Source organism: Lethenteron reissneri, chromosome 21 (assembly GCF_015708825.2).
Source record: "Lethenteron reissneri isolate LAM-NWPU_2019-01 chromosome 21, ASM1570882v1, whole genome shotgun sequence".
Classification (NCBI taxonomy): Eukaryota; Metazoa; Chordata; class Hyperoartia; order Petromyzontiformes; family Petromyzontidae; genus Lethenteron; species Lethenteron reissneri.
The window spans coordinates 3,020,476-3,040,917 of NC_083799.1; the positions used below are offsets into that span (position 1 = coordinate 3,020,476).

The 20,442-nt window shown below is 45.0% G+C and overlaps 1 protein-coding gene across 5 annotated transcripts in view; it reads left to right on the forward strand.

Annotated features, from left to right (window-relative positions):
* LOC133345050 (arf-GAP with GTPase, ANK repeat and PH domain-containing protein 1-like) overlaps window positions 1–20,442 on the forward strand; it is a 141,020-nt gene that overhangs the window by 74,296 nt on the left and 46,282 nt on the right. For 3 of the 5 annotated variants that reach the window (XM_061555452.1, XM_061555449.1, XM_061555450.1), the window contains exons 2-6: window positions 6,090–6,148; window positions 11,948–12,035; window positions 13,287–13,298; window positions 18,168–18,253; window positions 18,966–19,107. In XM_061555452.1, coding sequence (XP_061411436.1) covers window positions 6,090–6,148; window positions 11,948–12,035; window positions 13,287–13,298; window positions 18,168–18,253; window positions 18,966–19,107 — 387 coding nt within the window. The remainder of the gene's footprint in view (window positions 1–6,089; window positions 6,149–11,947; window positions 12,036–13,286; window positions 13,299–18,167; window positions 18,254–18,965; window positions 19,108–20,442) is intronic. The other 2 variants (XM_061555453.1, XM_061555451.1) reach the window with 1 other exon arrangement.

The window sequence follows — 20,442 nt, forward strand, 5'->3', positions numbered from 1 at the left end:
CCTGTTTTGTTGCCAGAAAAAAGGGGAAAACCTATTCTCATAAATAGCATTACACTGGTCAACACACTTTTTCTGGCATAAGGTATTCCAACGGTTTTAAGGTAATTTTGGGGTGCTGATTCCAAATCTGTCTATCACATCAGGTTTTTGAGATATAAAATATTGCATTTTCAATAAAAACTGCAGAAGAAAAATATTAAATAAATGTGGATATCTACATAAAATGATATTATAAACACTATCCTAAAAATACAGCACCATATTTTAACACTAAAGCAGTCACTGACTCGCAACAACTTGCAATCATAAGTGACAGAGATAATTTCGGGTAAAATCAATGAAAATGGGGTATGCCGATAGCATCAAAATTAGATGTGATAGAGCAAATCAGATTTGGAATCAGCACCCTGAAATTAGTCTAAAACAGCTGCAAAAGTCCAGGCCAGAAAAAAAATGCTTTTTTTTTTTTGACCAGTGTTATTAGTGTTTCTTTGATTAAAGTGCAAGCAGTTTAATCAGTCAGCTTTCATTCACAGTGAGTGTCATCATGAGCAAGAGGAAGGGTGGCAGTGGTTACTGAAGACATCAAAACACTCGTCATTGCCTGGAGAGGAGAGCAGAGGAAAGGAGCAGATGTGACTGCAGAGCAGGGGAGAGGAAAAGAGATGACCAGAGAAGAGAGGAGAATATAGGACCAGAGAAGAGAGGGCTGGAGGGGAGAAGATCGGAGAGCAGAGCAGAGCAAACTCCCCTGCTGCCCACCCAAGTTTACTTGTAAATATGTAAAAATAAAAATAACAATTTGCTAAACCTTGGCCACAATATCTGGACTTGTCTTCATGTAACAATGCATAGATTTCTGTTCATATTATTGTGGTTATGGTTGTACTTTATGAATCCAAAATCTCTGCCATGACATATAATGAAACAAGAAAATGTAAAAAAAAAACAGAGCAATGTAATACAATACACTATTAGACATTATTGTAAAAAAAAAGTCCATCCCATGTGTTAGTGCATTTTTTGGGGGGGGGGGGGAGGAACCCCCAGATCCCCTCGACCCCCTGGAAGATTTTGTCCCCCCCAATGTTGACTCCATGGCTACGGCCTTGCCGTGCAGGTACGGCAAAGGGCTGCTACGGCTCCTCCGTCCTGCCACTTTATTAATGTTCCGTTGCTTCTGTTGTGTACACAAGGCGCATTCGCGTCTCGGTCTGCAGTTTATATTTCGTAGGCCACCGAAGCACCCCCCCCCCTGCCGCCGCCGCGCAGACATAGCGAGGGAGCTGCACGCGGGGACTGTACGCGCAGTCTTTGTGTCTGCCGCTGAGAACAACGAAAAATAAATGTCAACCACCAATGTCATTCTTTTCTCTGCTTGTTAAGCCTCATCTTCTAGCATTCATGAAGATAGTACTGAAAATATTTGTGTCCAATCTCGCGACGGACCACGGCAACACGACGTGACAATGTGAAATGGCTGATGGCGAACGGGGGACATCTCCCCGAATTCTCTCGTCAGCTGCGGCCTCTGTATGTTTGTTTGGACAGTGAGGTCTCATCACAAACAAGAAAGGGAAGGTGACTTGCATCTCACAATTGAGTGATGGCCTGGGAATCGGTGGTTAAAAAAATTGACAATTTGAGAACAAGAGTACCGGGAACTCTGCTATGGCCATAATTTATACAATGGTCATTGTCGTGGTTATGCTATTTTAATCATGATGGTAAAGGATGAAATTCCATCCTCATTAGAGCCTGGAGATGTAGCACATTCACAAGTTGACATTCGCAATGCATTGAGAAGCACGGAATTGTAATTTGCATGAGGATAAATGAAGAGTTTTTGCTGCGCAAGTCACGGGCGCCTAATCGAGGGCTCCTAAAGCGAAGACTGCCAACGAAGCTGCATATTTCTTCTTGGGACGTTGCTCGAAGGAAGCCGCAATACCACGGATCGCTGGCGTGGCATCGAGTGGCCAGTCTTCAATGTGATGCATCTGACAGAGAGCAAGTTGCTCAATATGGAGGTTCTCAATTCATAGGCACCTCGCCCAGGAGAAGAAAAGCATCCTCTGATGTCACAGGGTGCCGCAGGAGTGATGGTGGTATCCATCTGTGTGGGTCAATCATTACCTACCTCGTCCCGCCCCCCAGAATAGATTCCTGCATTACCAATTTGGCTCAACAAATAGTGGAATTCACCCTTGTCTTATATAACTGCTGCTCTGGGTTTTCCTTAATGAGTGAATATGGTCCAATTTTTCAGCAAACCTTGTTTGGGCAGCCCTAACAGTGCGGAGACTTTGTTGCAGCGCAGTGCGTTTTCATGTCAATCAGCAAACATGCAGCTGTACTTAACACCATCAAGAAAGGGGATATTATCTCACCTCAATTATTGGCTTCAACACATTCATAATACTGTGTGCCTTTGGCTTTACGGGCCACATCAGTTCCCATTCCTCCTTTGCGTGTCACGTATTCTGACCGGAGAATTACACGCCGGTCGTAGTCTGCCGATATTTTCGTCTCGAGGGCCCCAGCGTCGTGATGGTTTTGCTCGGCCTTGCTCTGCTGTCTCGTGACTCCAGCAAGCAGGAATGCAAATCACTTTCCGTCTGTGGCAAATAACTGGTGCCAATTGAAATTTCGTCGGCTTCCCTGTGCCAAGTTCTCTGAAGTTACGCTTTTCGTTTGCCAATCTCTCAAACAAACCCACATGAATCTAAACTACAAGGTTACATAATGCGCCTTTTGTATTTACCACAGGTGGACCTTGACTTTACTTTGAGTCACTGACGACCCATGCCCCAAATAAACATCTTTAAGGCGTGCGGGTGATTTAAGTGTGTCTGTGCACGTGTTTAGGTTAAGGTATACATTTTTCAGATCAGGGGTTTTTACCTCCTACATACTAAAGGGTTTATTTGCAATTTATATACCAGCAGAGCAAATGGTTTTACACGAAATTACATGTGTGACACACATTCACCTTCAGGGCAGAGGTCGCAACCGGGTACCCGATACCCGGCTACCCGTACCCGGTCGGGTACGGGTACGGGTACCCGTTTGCGACCCTGGTGCGGCCGGGTACGGGTATGGGTAGGCCGTGAGTCACCGGTGAGTAACCGTTTGTCACTCATTTCGGGTAGGGTACGAGTACGGGTAGGGAACGGGTACCCGTACCCGGCCAGGTACGGGTATGGGTACCCATTTGCGACCCTGGTGCGGCCGGGTACGGGTATGGGTAAGGAATCAAAACCCGTTTGCGACCTCTGCTTCAGGGGCTTGTTTGGGGCAGTACAGTAAGTAGGCTTCTGACTTTTACGTGCAGAGTTCGAATAGTCTTGCGTCGTGTGCGTCAGTCTTTTTCAGCTCCACTGGTTTCCTCCCACGTGATGAAATGCAAAAAAAGAGGTAATGTCCAGCACTTGCCAAGCAGACAGGGCCCTCTTGAAAATTGACTCACGTTGAATATTTTCCTCGATCTGGCACGGCCACGTGCCATAGCGCATGCCAGTGCGCGTGCTGTACAGGGGCTGCTGTGGGGCGTCTTGGCCAAGCGAGAGCCGCTTACTTCTTTCTGACTGTGGGGGCTGCACATAGTTCATCAGGAATGCACGTCTTTCTCCGAGAGCATTACTGTAAATGGACTCGCGCAAACTCAGGACAGTCCTGCGTCTCCCTATATGGCTCTTGCCTCGCTCATTATTTTCCATGGCACGTTTCCGCAATCCTGATAAATATTGATTTACGTCTGGTGCGCTATCACTGACTGTGCCTATAAATCCATAAGGTGCAGACGAGGCTTTTGTGCGTCGACAGTATTGTCTCGGGGACCTTTATGGTTGCAGACTTCGAATTGCATGCTTGAGTATGGCGACTTAGTAACTCCGGGAATTTTGTAAAGGAAAAAAATGCCTTTACACAATACTTTACAAATGTGTGCTTGTGTGTGCATAATGATGGAATTTATCGTTATATACGTACTTCAACCCGTGATTCCTCAGTGGTCGATATATTGTGGACAGTTCTAAAGGTTTCCTTTTGATTGACTGGTTTCCACCAAAGGAATATGGAATTTCCGTAATCGTCTAAAGATAATAAACAAAGCTGAGCACCGCCTAATGCTCATTTGTGTATCGGACAATTTGGCTTTTGACTATATTTTAGTGTGAAGATTAATGCCTTTGCACTGTGCAATTTTTTTTCTCCCGAAACCAAAATATTGGCCTTTAACAGTGGCCCCCACTGACCATGGGGTCGGTGTCACAGGGAAGAGTTCCCTCGAGTCCCGTCTTGATTGTTGTTGTTTATTGCCCTGTGTCACCGGTCATGCCTCATGTGCTGTCACGTTTGCTCGTGAACACAGCTGATAGGAGCAAGCTGCCCTCCCTTAGTGGACCGTCCCAGCAAAAGACTAATTTTTCATTCCGGCCACGGCTAGACTTGGGGGAGGGATCCGAGGCTGGCGTCTCTATTGTGCCATTATTGTGGCCAGCAGTGTAAGACATCGTGACCTTTTTGTCCTGTCCCAGCGGCCCAGCGGTTGCGGAGCTGCCAAATTTGCGTGAGTAATGGTGATAAATCCGGGCATTAGAGTGGAGCCCAGCTGAGCCTCCCAGAGCCAGGGTGCTGTGTGGTCACATAAACACTCGCAGAGCAGCGGGTGCTTTGACTCCACAAAATCAAAACCAACGAGCGGAAGTCGCCACGTCGTCATTCACCCTGCACTCTTGCCAGTTTTTAGAGTTTAAGTAATGGATTTAATTTTCTGTATTCAGTCTTTGTTCTCAGTATTTGTATCTGATATTCCCCGTTGGGTGGGTCCTGAGTCATTTTTATGAAAATTCGCATGCGTTCTGAATGTACTACAAAGATGTAGCAAATGTATTGCCAGTATCTTAAAAACCTTAATGCATTTCTATCCATTCTCAATATGTACACCGTGGGCACAGACAGCTTTGACAAGAACAACTTTTCTCTGCAATATCGTGAACTGCGTTGTCCAGTTTATTTCTGCATACAATTGTAGTGAGTTCAACTGAGCCGCAGACGTACTCCTTGGAGTCAACACATTTATTAACACCAACACACGTGGTAACAGCCCCTTAACAGAATAACAACCTATGGTGGTGACCACCAGGCTAACTATACTAATTACACCATAACTAGCTACATCGGACCGGAACCCAGCTTGGGTCCCGGTCCACGTGTTGGAGACTCTGTAGGACGTAGAACGTAGACGAAGGCTTCTTCAGGATGAACAATAGCGGCCTGTCCCTCTGGGGGACCCGGTGGCTTATATCCTCTGTGGTGTGGCTGGCTCCGCCCTTGGCCACGACCACCTTCGAGAATCTTCGAGCAGGATCTCGACCCTGACACGTGACCACCCCTAGCCCCCACTTGGCGCCCCTGTTTAGACTTAACCGGTCACGTGTCCTCTGGGGTCAGCCAGAGTGCCACGGCCCTTAGTAATCCCATTCCCTGTGGCCGACACTCCTGCACCCTATCCTGTAGGGGCCGGCACTGCACGCCGAGCGTGGTGCCACTCAGCGCTGTCAGTCAGCGCTCACCGAGCCCCTCTAGGGCCGGTACTGCATCCACATCCAAGTGGTGTCCGCGATGTCGCTACATCGCACGCCGTGCCTGTCTAGGGCTGGCATCACACAGTGACATCCTGCGATGTCACTACACAATTTTAGGACGTATAAAATGTTGGCTAAATCTCAAAATTGCAGATAAAGTTCATACCGTTTAATTTCAACAAGTTTAAAGCTATGCATTTTCTGTTTTGAAAAAAAAGTTAAAATGTGCAACTTTAATATTTCATTAACATTTAAATTGAATACGGCCAGTATTAATGTACCAAGTGTATTAATATGAGTTGTGTGTGTGTGCGCTGTTTTTCGTGTGTGTTCTGCGTGCTCTGTGCGGTGTGTGGTGTGCCGTGTGGTGTGTGTGTGTCCTGCGCTCTGTGCGGTGTGTGGTGTGCCGTGTGGTGTGTGTGTGTCCTGCGCTCTGTGCGGTGTGGTGTGTGTGTTCTGCGTGCGGTGTGCCGTGTGTGCTATGTGTTTTGTGTCCTACAGACTCATTTGTAAACAGCCAGGAGTGGACCCTCAGCAGATCTGTACCAGAGCTCAAAGTGGTAAGTGTTCTGTGTTTCCTATGTTCTTGGTACGTAGAGGAGCAATGGGAAATGAGTACCTTGCTTGCTGTTAGTCAATCATTCTAATTCTTCGTTTTTTTTTTTAAAACCACTCATTGACCTATATTTGGTTGTTGGACAGCTTTATTCTCCCAGTACAACTCGGTGTCATTCTAATGTGCCTGTTGACATTTATTCATAAAATGTCAACATTCGCTTAATTAAAGTGTCGTGAAATTATTGGATGTTAGTAACAACGGTATAATTTACGTAAAAGCATCATTTTTAATATCAGTTTCTGCAAAATACTCTGGTAATTGTATTGCCGTAGTGGAATAATTTGTTTCGTACTCGAGCCTTGAGTTAGTCCGATGGCCAGTGGAGGTCCCTTACATTTGGCTTTCAGCTCATGTCGGAATGAACCGGGGAGTATTTTTATTTAATGTCATTTGTACATCTAGTCTTGTCTTCCCATCGAACCATTTGAACCCATCAATGAATCAACTTTTTAAGAAACATGCCTAAGCCCTTAATCTGTAACTACAGCTCACAGTGTGCCTATCTCAGCCTCGCTGTGCGCTGCGTTGCGCCGCTAGTCGAGTAGATAACCTTGCGTTCAATAAACCCTCGGAGCCAGGATGAACGTCCGACTCCAATCATCATTTATTGATTGTAACAAGGTAAAACTGGTGAGAAAACACAGATACAGCATCTGTTATAACCTGGAAACACCAATACAATGAACACCACAGCATCAGAACATTGTCTTAGATAACAATAGATCCTGGACGGACCAGGCCCCTACATTACCACTGAACTACACAAGAGCACGAGCCGGTGCGTTGCATACAGGCGCATCGTGTATTCATCCCACTGCACCCAAAATGTACAGCATTACACATAACACTAAACTATGGATGAGATACTTCATCATCTTTGCTCTCAGGATCGCAACATAGGCACAAGTCTGACTCGACCTACTAAATCACAAGTAACATCCACAATAAGGAAAGTTGCAGGCTTCGTTGCTAACTAGGCCTCGTATTTACCACAACAACTTAACGGCACCATAAAGGCATTTACATCACTATAACGGTCATTCCAACATTACAACAGCATTGCCAATTTTATAAGAATATAAACAAACTTACAGACAATGCTTCTCAAAGTCCCACGATGAACAACTGCGTCTGGCTTCACTGAGACGCGATGTGTGCCGCCATCTTGACTTATCTGTGTAATGGCCGACGCCCGCGTGGTTCAGTGGAAATCTAAAATAGTAACTTCCTGGTCACATGACCAAAATTAGCATCAAACACAGGAAATTCCTGTGTACATACGCCCCCCCCCCCCCCATCTGCCGTGCGGCAAAACTCCTGCCGTGAGACAGAACAGTGCCCATCATACGATACAAAAGGGCCCAACATTTTCATGATTAAATGTTTATCTTGTAATGACTGGCAGTGCCATTAAATACATTGCTCCGCGGCACTTCCCGTATACCACTTCTATGCCGGAACTGTAATTCAATTGCTGATTGGTAGCTTAAACAGGATCTGTGTCACTTTCCCCAGTGTTCCCGGATATAATTGCTACTATTGGTTAAGCATGAACAAATGTGGCTTTCAAATGGACAGAGCGTTTTCAGTTCTGGAAAACCGGTTTATCACACATTCCATAACTGGGCTCTCCACTCTATTTTCAGCTGCAATTATTCATGGCAGAAGACAAATTTGTGACCCAACCGCAGATATGTTCTCCACAGTCTTGTATTGTCCGCACAATCTTTGCTGTATGTTAGTGGGTTTTTTTAATGTAATATATACGGGGCTTTGTAGTTATTGCAATGAAGGATCATGAGAGGTGGTGGTGGCTTGGGGGGGGGGGGCTTTCATCCAGCAGTGGATTGGCCATGGCTGAAGATGATGAAGCTTTATAAAATATTACAACTTCATTGGTATTAACTGCCGAGTTTGGCTGCTTGATGGATGGAGTGGAAAGTGAAGCCTCCACCACTGGCTCAGGCCCACCAACTGGCATGAGCACTGCTCGGTGTATGTTAGAATGGGGGGGGGGGGGGGGGGCAGATGACTTTAAATAACCATTGGAGAGTGCGTATGTACCTTTTTTGCAAATGTAGCGCGTGGGGCCGGTGTGCGTGAGGGCGTCGCTTCCCTTTGATAACGGCACAGGGGTAGAGGTGCAGGCTTCATTAGGAAGTGCGTTTGAGGCAGCAGCGTGCCCCTCTCCGTTCTGTTCGCTTGTTAGCGCTACTATCGTAGGCGCGGCAACCTTTGTTGTGCAACTACATCGCTTGCAGAAAGGGCGGCGCGATAATGGCTCCTGCCGCACTTTTATAATTATGTGCACGATTTCCCAACGCGGGTAAAATTTAGGACGGTAAGCATCGTTTCCATCGTATTCGGGACACCCGCGGATGTTGAGCAGAGAAGCGTGCGTGGGGCTGGTGCGACCGCACTGGCGGTCTTTCCAAAATTAGGCTCTTGTGGCTGTAGGAATTAAAACGTACGTCCGCTGATTGCGACGTGAAAAAAAATTTCCCCAAGCATGTGTCTCGGTGAAAGCTCAATGTGAAAAAAATTCTCGCCTACAATGTCCACTTCTCTCTCTGCTCGTGATGCGGTTTGACAATTCGTTGAGGGGCCAGTGTTGGGTTGCGCTGTGCCCTGCCCCTTTTGCGAAGTCTCCGCTGATGAGTCGTGTGGATCGGCTCCAGACATGAATTTTGTCAGTGGCCTCTCTGGTGGTTCGTGAAGACGTCTCCGGGCCAAAACACTTCCTACAACCCCGTTACACATCGACGCATGCGCAGTAAAGAGACGCGAAATAAAAATGTAGAAACAAAGAGAGGCGAAAACCTATTTTATTGGCAAATTAAACCTATGTGGAGGTTGTATAAAGTGTTATGCTTGTTTTAAAAATATATATAAAATTTTGAAAAAAAAATATATATAACATTTTGAAAAGAATAATGAAATTGTCAAATCAGAGATTTGTTTTCATGTCAGTGGTGGCACCGTGTGTTTTTGCGGTGATTGATGCCAGGGCAGGTCTATTGAATAATTGGGTAAAATGTAATCAATGCAATAGCAGACCTGGCATTGTCTTCTTATAAACCTGCACGAGAGCACGGCCCATCCCCCCCCCACGTGCCGAAGCGTGCGCATGCTGCTCTCTCGACGTCTGCCCGAGGGCCAGACCTTCCCCGTGGCTCTCGGCTATAAATACAGCATATGGCTTCTCTCCCACTGGTCATCACCAGAGAGTGGTTCCCATACAAATGTTTTTTTTTTGCACCGTCAGGGAACCAGCTGGGTATGATCTTTGTCCTGGCTTTATGCTATCCCAATACTTTTATTTTTTCGAAGACAAAAGATTAAAAAAAAAACTGTGATCCGAAAATGGTGTTGCCAGAGTTATATGAATAATTATGAGCAATTATTAGCTGGCTGATGCGTTGCTCCAGAAATAGCTGTGCCCCTTTTGTATATTTTATCACCAGTAATTGTATTCATGTAGTGCGTACGTGTTAATTGTCTCGCGTTTGTGTCACCACAGTCTGCTGTTCCCAGCAGAATGTTCGGCACAAACCGGATTCCATACCTCATGGGGAATTTCCTTATTACACGTCGAGCAATGATTACAATTTGAACTCTGCTTTGTCCTAATTTTACCTTTCACGTTGTTTCGTAGCATGTCGTGTTCGTGTGTGTTTTTTCTCACTATGATGTTGATGCATTATGTCACCGTATTGTTGTGGTTTTTGTTCTTGTGTGTGTGTAAGTCGTTAATTACAACTGTAAGCCCACCCCTGTGTTAAAGGAACAGCATTTCCCAGACTCTATTCTGATTTCTTACTTGCACCTTACTCACATTTAATTATGTAATTATAGTTTACGTAATTTTGTCTATCCACTGCTGGATGAAGGCCTCCCATGAATGCCAACTCTGGGGTGGCCTTCGTGTCACCAGTTGGGAAAAAATAACACGAAGCATGGTTAGGATGTGCCCTTTGAAAAGCCTTCAGCTTAATGTATATTGCATTACATGAAAGTAACCGATTTTCAAGCACGCGTTCTGTGTGACTCTCGTTCAATGGCAGGCCGTGAAAAATTCTTACACATGGTACTTTTTTTTCTTGGTTCCTTCGATAAAGTCACGTAGAAGGGAAATGATACAATATAAAAATAAAACATAATAAAATAAAATTATTACAACGTTTCGGCCACAACACAAGCAGCCATCCTTAAGTGAAGACAGAGCTGTCTGAAAGACAGCGCTCCAATGAACACTGCTATATAATGACTATCATATAGTTATATACCCAGTTACTTAATTATATATAGTGTATTGTATACCCAGTTACTTCATGTTAATAGCTCAGCTTATTGGAGAATATATTGAGTACATTGATTATATTTATGTAGTTTATATATAGTTCTTTCACATCGGTTTATTGTATGATAGTGGGTGGTTGCAGTTTTTTAGCGTCAATATACTAAATGCCTCTTGATATGTAAACTCTGACTTTAACATAGCCACTTCCGTGACCATTTACATGCTAATTCTTCACATTAACATCATGCTAATCTCCCAGTTACATGCAAATTTCTGACTTTAACATCCTGCTAATTCTCTCACATTAACACAGCTTATTCTATGCTAAATTCTTCTGTTGACATGTAAACTCCGTTGTCAAGGCGGTCTTCTCCTCCCACCCAGCTTAAAATACGCTGCCAAGCTTAGCAGTGTTCATTGGAGCGCTGTCTTCCAGACAGACCTGTTCTTCACCTGAGGACGGCTGCTTGCGTTGTGGCCAAAACGTCGTGAGAATTTTATTTTATTATGTTTTATTTTTATTATTTTATTATTTCCCTTCTACGTGACTTTACCGAAAGAACCAAGAAGATGAATCCCTGCAGTCACGAAAGCTTTAAATCGAAATTTAACATGGTACTGTTGTCCATACTGGGTGAATGCGGCCTAAAACTAAGTACCTGGTGCGGCGATTCAGTATCTCCAGTGTAGAATCAAAGGCTGCTGTGCAAAGTACTCACCGTACCAGTGGCTTGTATCCTGCTTAAGGTTTAAGAAGCACTCACTATGCACAGACTTTTCCGCTGCTGTGACTTGGGCTAAATAAGGGATCTTTGTCTCTCCGCGTGTGTGCATGCACTGTATATGAGATTCCATCATAACAGTGTTGAGATTAGGATCGGTCTAAATTTGCACCTACTTCTACCAAAGAAGGCAAACTCCAGGTCACATTGATGAGCTGGTCGAGATGGAAAAACACCAACAACTCTATCCTCCATTGGTACCTCAGTTTCAACCCAGCTGCAAGTGCCCATGTGCAGCGCCAACCACGATGACTGTGAATATTGGGTCCTTTGAGATTGCTCTCCCAGTTCCCCATTGTTTCTCTTAGGGGGCCCGTGCATTGGGTGGACAGGACCAGGGGTTATTTACATTAAACGTATTTTGTGTAAATTTCCTAAAGCTTCTGTTTCAAATCGGTGTCAATTAAGATATATTTTCTCAATGAGGATGTTCTATACAACTACCCAGAGGACTTTAAATGTATCTGGGTCTGTCCGGGTCAGCTACCTGGAAATATTTACATATTTACTACCCCTGCCATGATAGTGGCTACAAGCCACGTGCCACCTACTACAGTCTGCCAGCGGAAAATATTCAGCGAAAACGTAAGCACTGGACGGGGGGACCAGTTTCGCGTAAATTCTGACCTCGGATTCGTTGTGCTGCACCTTCCACCAGGGGATCCTGGGAAACCTGGCGAGTGGCAAATCGGCGCTGGTGCACCGCTACCTAACGGGCACATACGTGCAGGAGGAGTCACCGGAAGGTAAAGCCCTCGCTTCGTGTCTCGCACGAGTTTCTCTCACCCCCGTTTTGCTCGTGTCCCTGACACTTCAGCCTCCGACTGTGGACTCCTCGCCATCTGTTCCTTCTTACCTCACATTTGTTCTGTTTCTCTTTCCCTGCTTCTCCTCTCTATATAACTTCATCTCCCAGGCGTTTTCTCGCTCATGTTTAGCTCAAAATCTGATTTGACGATTTCTCCCGTTATTCTGCTTCTCTACTATCGTGCTTTTGCGTTTAGTTTGTTGTCCTTCCCCCACACACCTCCGAGTAGCACGGTTGGCTACATACGGTGTGAAAGAAGCTCAACATACATACGTACTTGCTGTTCCGTTTCTGCTTACTGTTTCCTTCTGTCTCTGCGTCTTTAAATCTGTCCCCCTCATTTGGTCTCATTATTAAAAGAAGATCCGTGGGATTGCAATTCTTTGTCTCACGCCGTCTTTTGTGCTACATCTGCATAGGCACTTTCGCACCTGCTACGAGTTCAAAGACTTGCGTATTAAATGGAATTATGTTACCACGTAACTGATGAATCCACGAGCTAAAAGCGAATTAAACAATGGGTCAAATTGGATTTTGTTTAATGGAATAAAACCCCCACCTGCATTATAATTTTCAATTTGCATCCACACACAGTTGCTTCTTATTGCGTTTGGTCTTTTGTGCATTTTCTGCAGACGTGGCTTGGCTCGTATGTGTGCACCACTCTCGCGTGCGAGTCCTTAACTGCGGATGACAGACGACAATACTTGAGTTCTAAATGTGCGGCACGAGCAATTTTAGTTCGGACACGCCTCTCTCGCGCCTTTACTATGGCCACGGCACACTAAGTGCTCAATTAATGTTGGTCTTAACGTCAAATTACATCTCCCGGGCAGTGATCAGTATGACTGGGCTGGCTTGCCGTCTCGTTTCTGATATGCACCGTGCCGTGGCGTGATGTGGCGAGTGTTTAAGGTCAGCCGCCAGGCTTCGCGTAACCACGAGAAGCGAGACAGCTCCTGGCGTTACCGTACCCGAGTTCACCGCTGATCAGCCAGTGTTGAATCAATCACTGTTACGTATGCCCTTGGAAAGGATATGCATTATAAATACAGCTGTCATGTGTTTGTTCCTGATGTCATTAAATTTAAAACAACCACTGTGTGACATTATCCCAGTCTTTTATTTTCTCTTAATCTGAGTCATGGCCCTTATTTATGTATGTTCTTCTTCTTCTGTTTAATTCTAGCGCTGGAAGCAGGTAAAATCGTGTATTTCTATTTGATTTGTTTGGTTTATTTTCTTGGGTTTGTCATTGGTGTTTTGCCACGGGCCATGTGTCACGTGTGTGCAGCGTGTGGCTGTGGCACAAGACCCATGGTTGTGCTGTGAGTGGCCCTGGCTGCTGCGAGCTTCACTGGATCCATCGGCTTTTGGTCTTGCACGTGTCGGTTGGAAAAGCTGACCCGGTGCTTTGTGCCGCCCGCTCACTCGCTCGCTCGCTCGCTCGTGGCTTTCTCGGTGCTTGTTCTGCTTCTCCTGTGGGGTTCAGCACTGCTGCATGGCATGATGATGTCCTCACCCTTGACGTTGTCTGTAGTCGAGCAAGCGCGGCTGTTTTCCACGTTCGCTGTTTTATTAGCGCAAACGCTTCCTTTATACTCAAGCTTATTCTGAACAGAAAATCTCCTTGCGAAGAACACACGGCAAATGGAATGAAGTTAAACAGCAACAGTATTTAAGTGTTGTGTTCTGGGTTAGACCACATATTGAGCATATCTTCTCTCAAGTTTCTGCCATGACCAACTGCGGGGATTTCCAGCAGTAGCACATGGTTCGGATGCTTCAGATGAGTTGCGCTCAATGCTCAAGCGGGGAGGACACGGGTGTGCTCAGTTGGAGCTCGTCTTCTATATGATATCTGTGGGTGATGGTAAAGGTCACCCATGGGACCTTTAACATCACATGGTTTTTATTTTGCATACTCTTCAGAGAGGTGACATCAGAGGGGCCATTTTTGTCAGTGGCCACCTTTACTTAAACCTACCCCGAGATCCTAACAGATTCCATTATGAGCAGTTGTTCAGAACTGTTTCTGCTTTTGCTTAAATTACATCCGTATTGTTTGTGTTCTGATGAATTTGACACGTATTCAGAATAGGCTTCTAAGTGTAAGCACAGTTATTATGTTTAAATACTCCTTACAAAAAAAAACCTTAGTTAAAAAATATGTTTAAGCAACCCGTTACGTATGATTATAAACCAATGTTGCTGTGCTGCTCTGATGACAAACAAAGAGCTGAGCATTGCTCCACTAAATCAGCAACTACGATAAAAACGCTCATCACCCCACGCACTGAGTTCATAGTTCGAAGTGGCTGTCAGCCACTGGAGTTACTTCTTTAGCAGAGGACTGAGCGTGTCTCCTAATTAAGCCATGCACAGACCTCGGCGACTGGATTAATAATGTATCCACCTTCCCTCCCGACAGTAAACATTGACGCCAATTAAAATTAGCCGTGTGGCTGTTTATCGTGTTGCCACAGTGCAATGCTGCTGTAATGATTTGTATGCAGAAGCAGCGCGTGTGTTGCTATGTGCTGCCAAAAATCAGAGTGAAACAATGAACGTGGTACTTTAGCTGTCAGCCGCATTATTAAAATAACACGCATTTAAGAAATATTGAAATAAAATCAAAATTGCCATACTTTTGGAATTTCCATGTGGCAATGGGATGGGAGGGAAGAGTGAGGTGGTAGCGCACTGAGCGCTAATTATGTCTCTGAAGCTGAGGAATGACATCATTCCCTTGGTTGTCATGGCAATAGATACTCACTCTGCCTCTATGCAATATGGGTTAGAGAGAGCTGTTTTTTTGTAATTCAATTATTTATTTACATTTTTAATTGCCATGTAGAGCCATGACAATGTTTGGTTATTATTTAAGTGCATATGTACATTTCCAATTTTATAATCTATGAGAAATCTGTGTAGAGGATGGAAGGAAACACATTCCATTAAAAGTCCCTGGCATATGTTTCTGCCGTGAAAAAATAAATTAGTGAATCAATAACAAGCCGCTTTATCACGGTATTGTGCGTGGGCATATAACAGATGCATATGCTCATTGGAATGAAATTCTTATTGGCAGAATATAAAACCATTTACGATGGTCACATGACGCGAATCAAGTCTTCGTGATGCGATTTTGCAGCTGATGCTGTGAGGCCAAATGTCAGGACCCCGTGAACTCTGCCTCAGTGGTGCCCCCGTGCAGCTGCTGGTGCTGCTACTGCAGCTACTGCAGAAGCCACCACATTATTACATCGCAAGAGAACAACAAATCAATCTTTTGAAGTTAAAGCAATGGCGTCCGTCCAGCTTGGAGTCCAATTCCCTTGGAGCCTGGGCTCAGCCAGCTCGCCCTGTGACCCTGGGTTGTAGTATCGGCAAGGGAAAGATAAAAAAAATAACATTCTCTGTCTCTTCCTTGATGTGAATCGAGTGTCGCGTACGGTTCATTTGATGCCCTTCTCCCGAGTCCCATTGTTTATTGAATTAAATATAGTGTCCCAAGATGTACAGGTTTACCCAACAAAAATCTATATTCCACCAAACACTGCGCAGGCAATGAGGCACGGATGGTATCCTGGTGATGGTTGGTGACAGGCCACTTTTGGCCATGATAATGCACTGGGGCAATTTTATGGCAATTGACAATCGTCACCAGAGCTGTTTGCCACGTAATTTTTAAATATATATTTTCGGAATTTTCCTATAATTCGCAAAATATGAATGCTGCTTACATCCTCTTAGAAGAAAATGGGATGGCAACTTCCAAATCACTGACAGGTTAGATGACTGCCTAAGGTCGTGTGCTGTGTAGGCAAATCATTGTTCATCAAGCAAATATTTCAACAAACTCTGCTTTCATTGGCTAGACATTCTCTCTGTCACGATGTCGTTGCTGTACCGAGTTGCCATAGTTGCATATGGTAATTGTGCTGCAGGAGACAATTTCTGGCGACAATTTTCCTTCAATTTCGATTTAAAGCTTTCGTGACTGCAGGGATTCATCTTCTTGGTTCTTTCGGTAAAGTGACGTTTATTTATTTATAATTTTTTTATTTCCATTCTACGTGACTTTACCGAAAGAACCAAGACGAATTTTCCTTCAAGTCCATCATGATCTCACGAAACACCCTATGATGCCTGCTTCACAAGCTGAGCCTGCCTGCGAAATGTGCCTGATGGCATGGCAGGGAGTGGGAGGTTAATTTTTGCAAAGAATTCCACACTCTACCCATTGCACATTGATGGACACTAAACACTGGAAATCACTTGCTTGAAACAAAAGCTTAATATTAAATTTTAAAAGCCACAAAAGCATGTGCCGTCATGATCATCGTGCTTTGCGCTTGCTTCCTCGTGCTGCTTTTCTCTGTCGTTGATGACAAAGGCTTCGGACTCCCTCAAAGTATTCCTGGCACAAAGCAATGTAGCTGCATGCAATTAAACGCTGCTTTAATATAACGCGAACCCTCCCACCCCTCTGAGACGGGTAAAAAAACATCGTTAAAGAATAGTGACGAATAAAAACGGCATTGCTGTTAAAGATCTCAATTAGAGATGTAAGAACTGCAGGCCCTCAACCCGGTTTGCGTTCAGTGGGGAAGGCGTGATATCCACACCACGTCGCGCATGTCATGATTAACACTGTACATCACAAATCAGGTGGCCCATGAGCAGCTGTGATTGAGCCAGCGACAGAATCGTGCTTGGGTTGAGTAAAGAGAGCAGGGAGATGTTCTAATGCGATATTCTTCATTGACATTCATTTAAATACGTATTCCGATTGACACGTTTTCATCGCATTCATTACACGAGAACAGAACTGTCGACTGTAACGTGCGCATTGAATCGCATTTTGCGCGCGTGACTTCCGCGCCAATGCGCCGATTAAAGAGCACCCCCCTCCCCCCCCCCCGCATGAGGCTCCGAGACGAGAACAGGAAAGTGTAAAAATAGAAATTCGCAGACAGTAGGAGGGCATTGAGAAAATTGACACCAAGTCAGTTGTGAATGTACGAATAGACTTCAGAAGAGGATGCCATTCGTCATTACACAGCCAGAAATACACATGGCCAGAATTTGGCAGGATGAGAAATAAATTCTCTAACCTGTGATTATTATTTTTTCCATTTCAACTGAAGTCAGGTTATAGAGGAAGTGTAATGAAAAGAGACGCGTGTTTTCTCCAGCGTTGCCTCAAATGTGATGCAGCCACATCTGCCTGAATGTGAATACAGAAGATAACAAGAGCTGGCAGAGCAGCAGCTGGTTGTGCGAGGTGGTGGTCGTGGTAGGAGGTTTATAGACAAGTATTGCTTCGTGTTATTTCTTTTCGACTTAAAACTACACGTCAGAACTCGTTTTTGCACATCTATCTTTAAACATTTTTAAAAGATAAAAAAACAGTAAAGTTGTAAAATTTGGAATAATAATTTTGACATGCGACTGCATGGCCCCCACCCACGCTATATTGAAATTAATTTGGTTTGCTATAGCGCCTTCCTTCATGCCAGGGCATCTCAACTCACATTGCATGCGATAAGTGACTTGTGTCACATCTCATCTCAAATATTTGAAAGGTCACGCCCAGTGGCAACTGCCCCTGTAGGCAGACACGAGATGATTTAGCGCCTGCTCTGTAATTAGGCATTGTTGTGCCAATAGGGGGCTATGATTTCTACGTGTCATCCCATCAATGCGCCTCATGTGGGGAAGTATGATCTGGCCCCTGGTGGTGCTGACAGGCTCCCACCTTCTTCTCTGCGATCCTCCGACGTTGTTCAATCGTGCATTGTGGTCTTCTTAACATTCACAATGCCGTCTTTTAAGACGAAAATATTTCAACTTGCGCTCTAGTTTTTACCAATCACCCACCATTAAAGTCACGTGCAATATAAATATAATACTTATCATATTTGTGGGCATCATGCTGTCAGTGTGTGACAATAGTGCGGTCTGTAGCTGGCCTGGCTGTGCATAACAATGACTTGCATTGTGCAACGGCGTCTGGGCACTGCTGACATTAAGTGAAGTGCGTGTGGCTGTCTGACACTGGCAGGCGGGCGTTTCAAGAAGGAAATCATTGTGGACGGACAGAGCTACCTGCTCCTCATCCGGGATGAAGGTGGTCCCCCAGAGCCCCAGGTAATTGGCAGCCTCCACTGGCCACCACATCTCCACACAAACTCTCTTTCAAGTGGTTGAAATGTAAGCACGAGAGACCAGAACATTGACCACCAAGCATTGCTGAAAGCTTCCAGACGTGTTCCCGGCACACGGAGTGAAACGTCGGACATTGCACCGAACAACAACCGTGGTATCACCCGAAAAAACATTGGAGAGATGCAGAGAACAAAAGCGAAAAACCTTCACAGTCGTACAACCCTTGACCGTTCCAGTGGTTGGGTCTGAACGATCTATAACAAGCAATAATGTTTATTTTCTCACAAAAGATCAATCATTGATCGCTTTTTGGAAAAAAATATGCAAATTGTCTTGTGTAACGGTTATGCAAGCGACTGTAACACGTATAACCAAAGACATCGTCGTGCCCAGACTCTTAGACCCAGGGCTTCATCCTCAGGTTCAGACTGATGGATCACCACACATTTTACATAAATGATGTTCTGCGAGGTTTAATGCACATGCTTGCGTACGAAGCATGTGCATTCTCAACCAGTGTTTGAATGACGATGCAGCGGCCTTATTGACTGAGAGTGAAATCGAGCAGCTTGCAGGTGATGTGTGTCAAGGCTCATATTTTATTAATGGTAGAGCGGTGTTGAGGCAGCGTGCCTGCCTGCGTGACGTCTTTGTTGCGCGCGCTCGCCTGCGCCTCACCCGCTTGCCCTTGCAGTTCGCATCTTGGGTCGACGCCGTGATTTTCGTGTTCAGCCTGGAGGACGAGATCAGCTTCCAGACGGTCTACAACTACTACAGCCGCCTCGCCAACGTGCGCAACGCCTCCGAGCTGCCGCTGCTGCTCGTGGGGACGCAGGGTGAGGAGGCACGAGTGTGCCACCTGACGTACCGGGCCTTGGCACGGCCACCTTTGCCTTGTGACCCCTGCTCTGTGATCCCCGCCCCATGACCCCCTTGCTCTCTACCGTCCAGTGGCCCTTGCCCTATAACCCCTACCCCATGACCCCTCCCATTCAGCTAAACCCAGTCTCACGGTTCACCGTGCGTAAGATCCTCACTGTTTAGTGGTCAGTGCTCTCCAAGGGAAGGACCCACTTTAATGTTTGTGACAACAAAAGCGGTCAGTGGTGAGCCTATTGTGGGCAGTGTTAAATCTACTAATTCGGGTCACAAAATAATAATGGTAACTAGAGGTCTGTATCCAACTTGTGTAGCTATTGCTCGGTATCCCGTAACACTATGCGGCCTTATACTTAAAATAGACCCTACTGGAAGGGACTTTTCAACATCAGTATCGTTAAAAGTGTACACAAGGTGCCGTTTTTCTCCATCCATTCTTATACTGCAGAGTTCACTGAAATATTAATTCTCAGAGCAGCAGTGTTAATCAACGTGTGGCGATTTTAAGAAGCGTATATTAACAAACTCTGCCCCCTAGTGTACAATGTGTGTGCTTGTGATTTTGATAATCTTATCCCACACGCTGTTGGGTCGTCAGGAATGGCGGTGGAGGTCACCATAGATCAAGGCCGTAATTATAATAGATATGGGGGGGGGGGGACATCCCACTCAATATCCCCCCCCCCCAAGATTCAAATATTCTCAAAATGTTCCCCCCAATTTCTTTATATAAAATAGATTTCTGTTTATGTGATTGTGGTTATGGTTGTACTTTATTAATCCCTAATCTCTGCAATTACATATAATGAAACAAGAAAAGGTAAAAAAGAAAAAAACAGAGGAATGGAATACAATGCACTGTTAGACATTATTGTAAAAATAAATAAAAAGTCCATCCTATGTGTTAGTGAATTTTTTAATATTTTAGGCAGGAAATGGCAGGAAATTCGTTTTCAAATGTAGATTTTTTTTTTCTAGGGGGTGGAATCCCCAGACCCCCTGGAAGATTTGGTCCCCCCCAATGTTGACTCCATGGCTACGGCCTTGCCCCAGATGTCTGCTTAAGAGAGTCTTCTCCCGACTACTTTGTGTGTCACCGAGCTACTCCGCACGTCAATAGAATCCTCTGCTAAGACAGCCGTTCATGGCTTGATGGGACCCCTCTCCGTAGCATTGTGCTGATTGAATACAAGAAAACCTGCGGTGAACCTTGCATCTATATTGATGTGCACTTTTCCAAAGCAAGTGATTCATACCTTCGTTTTCACGTCGTTTGGATTGGACACAAATGC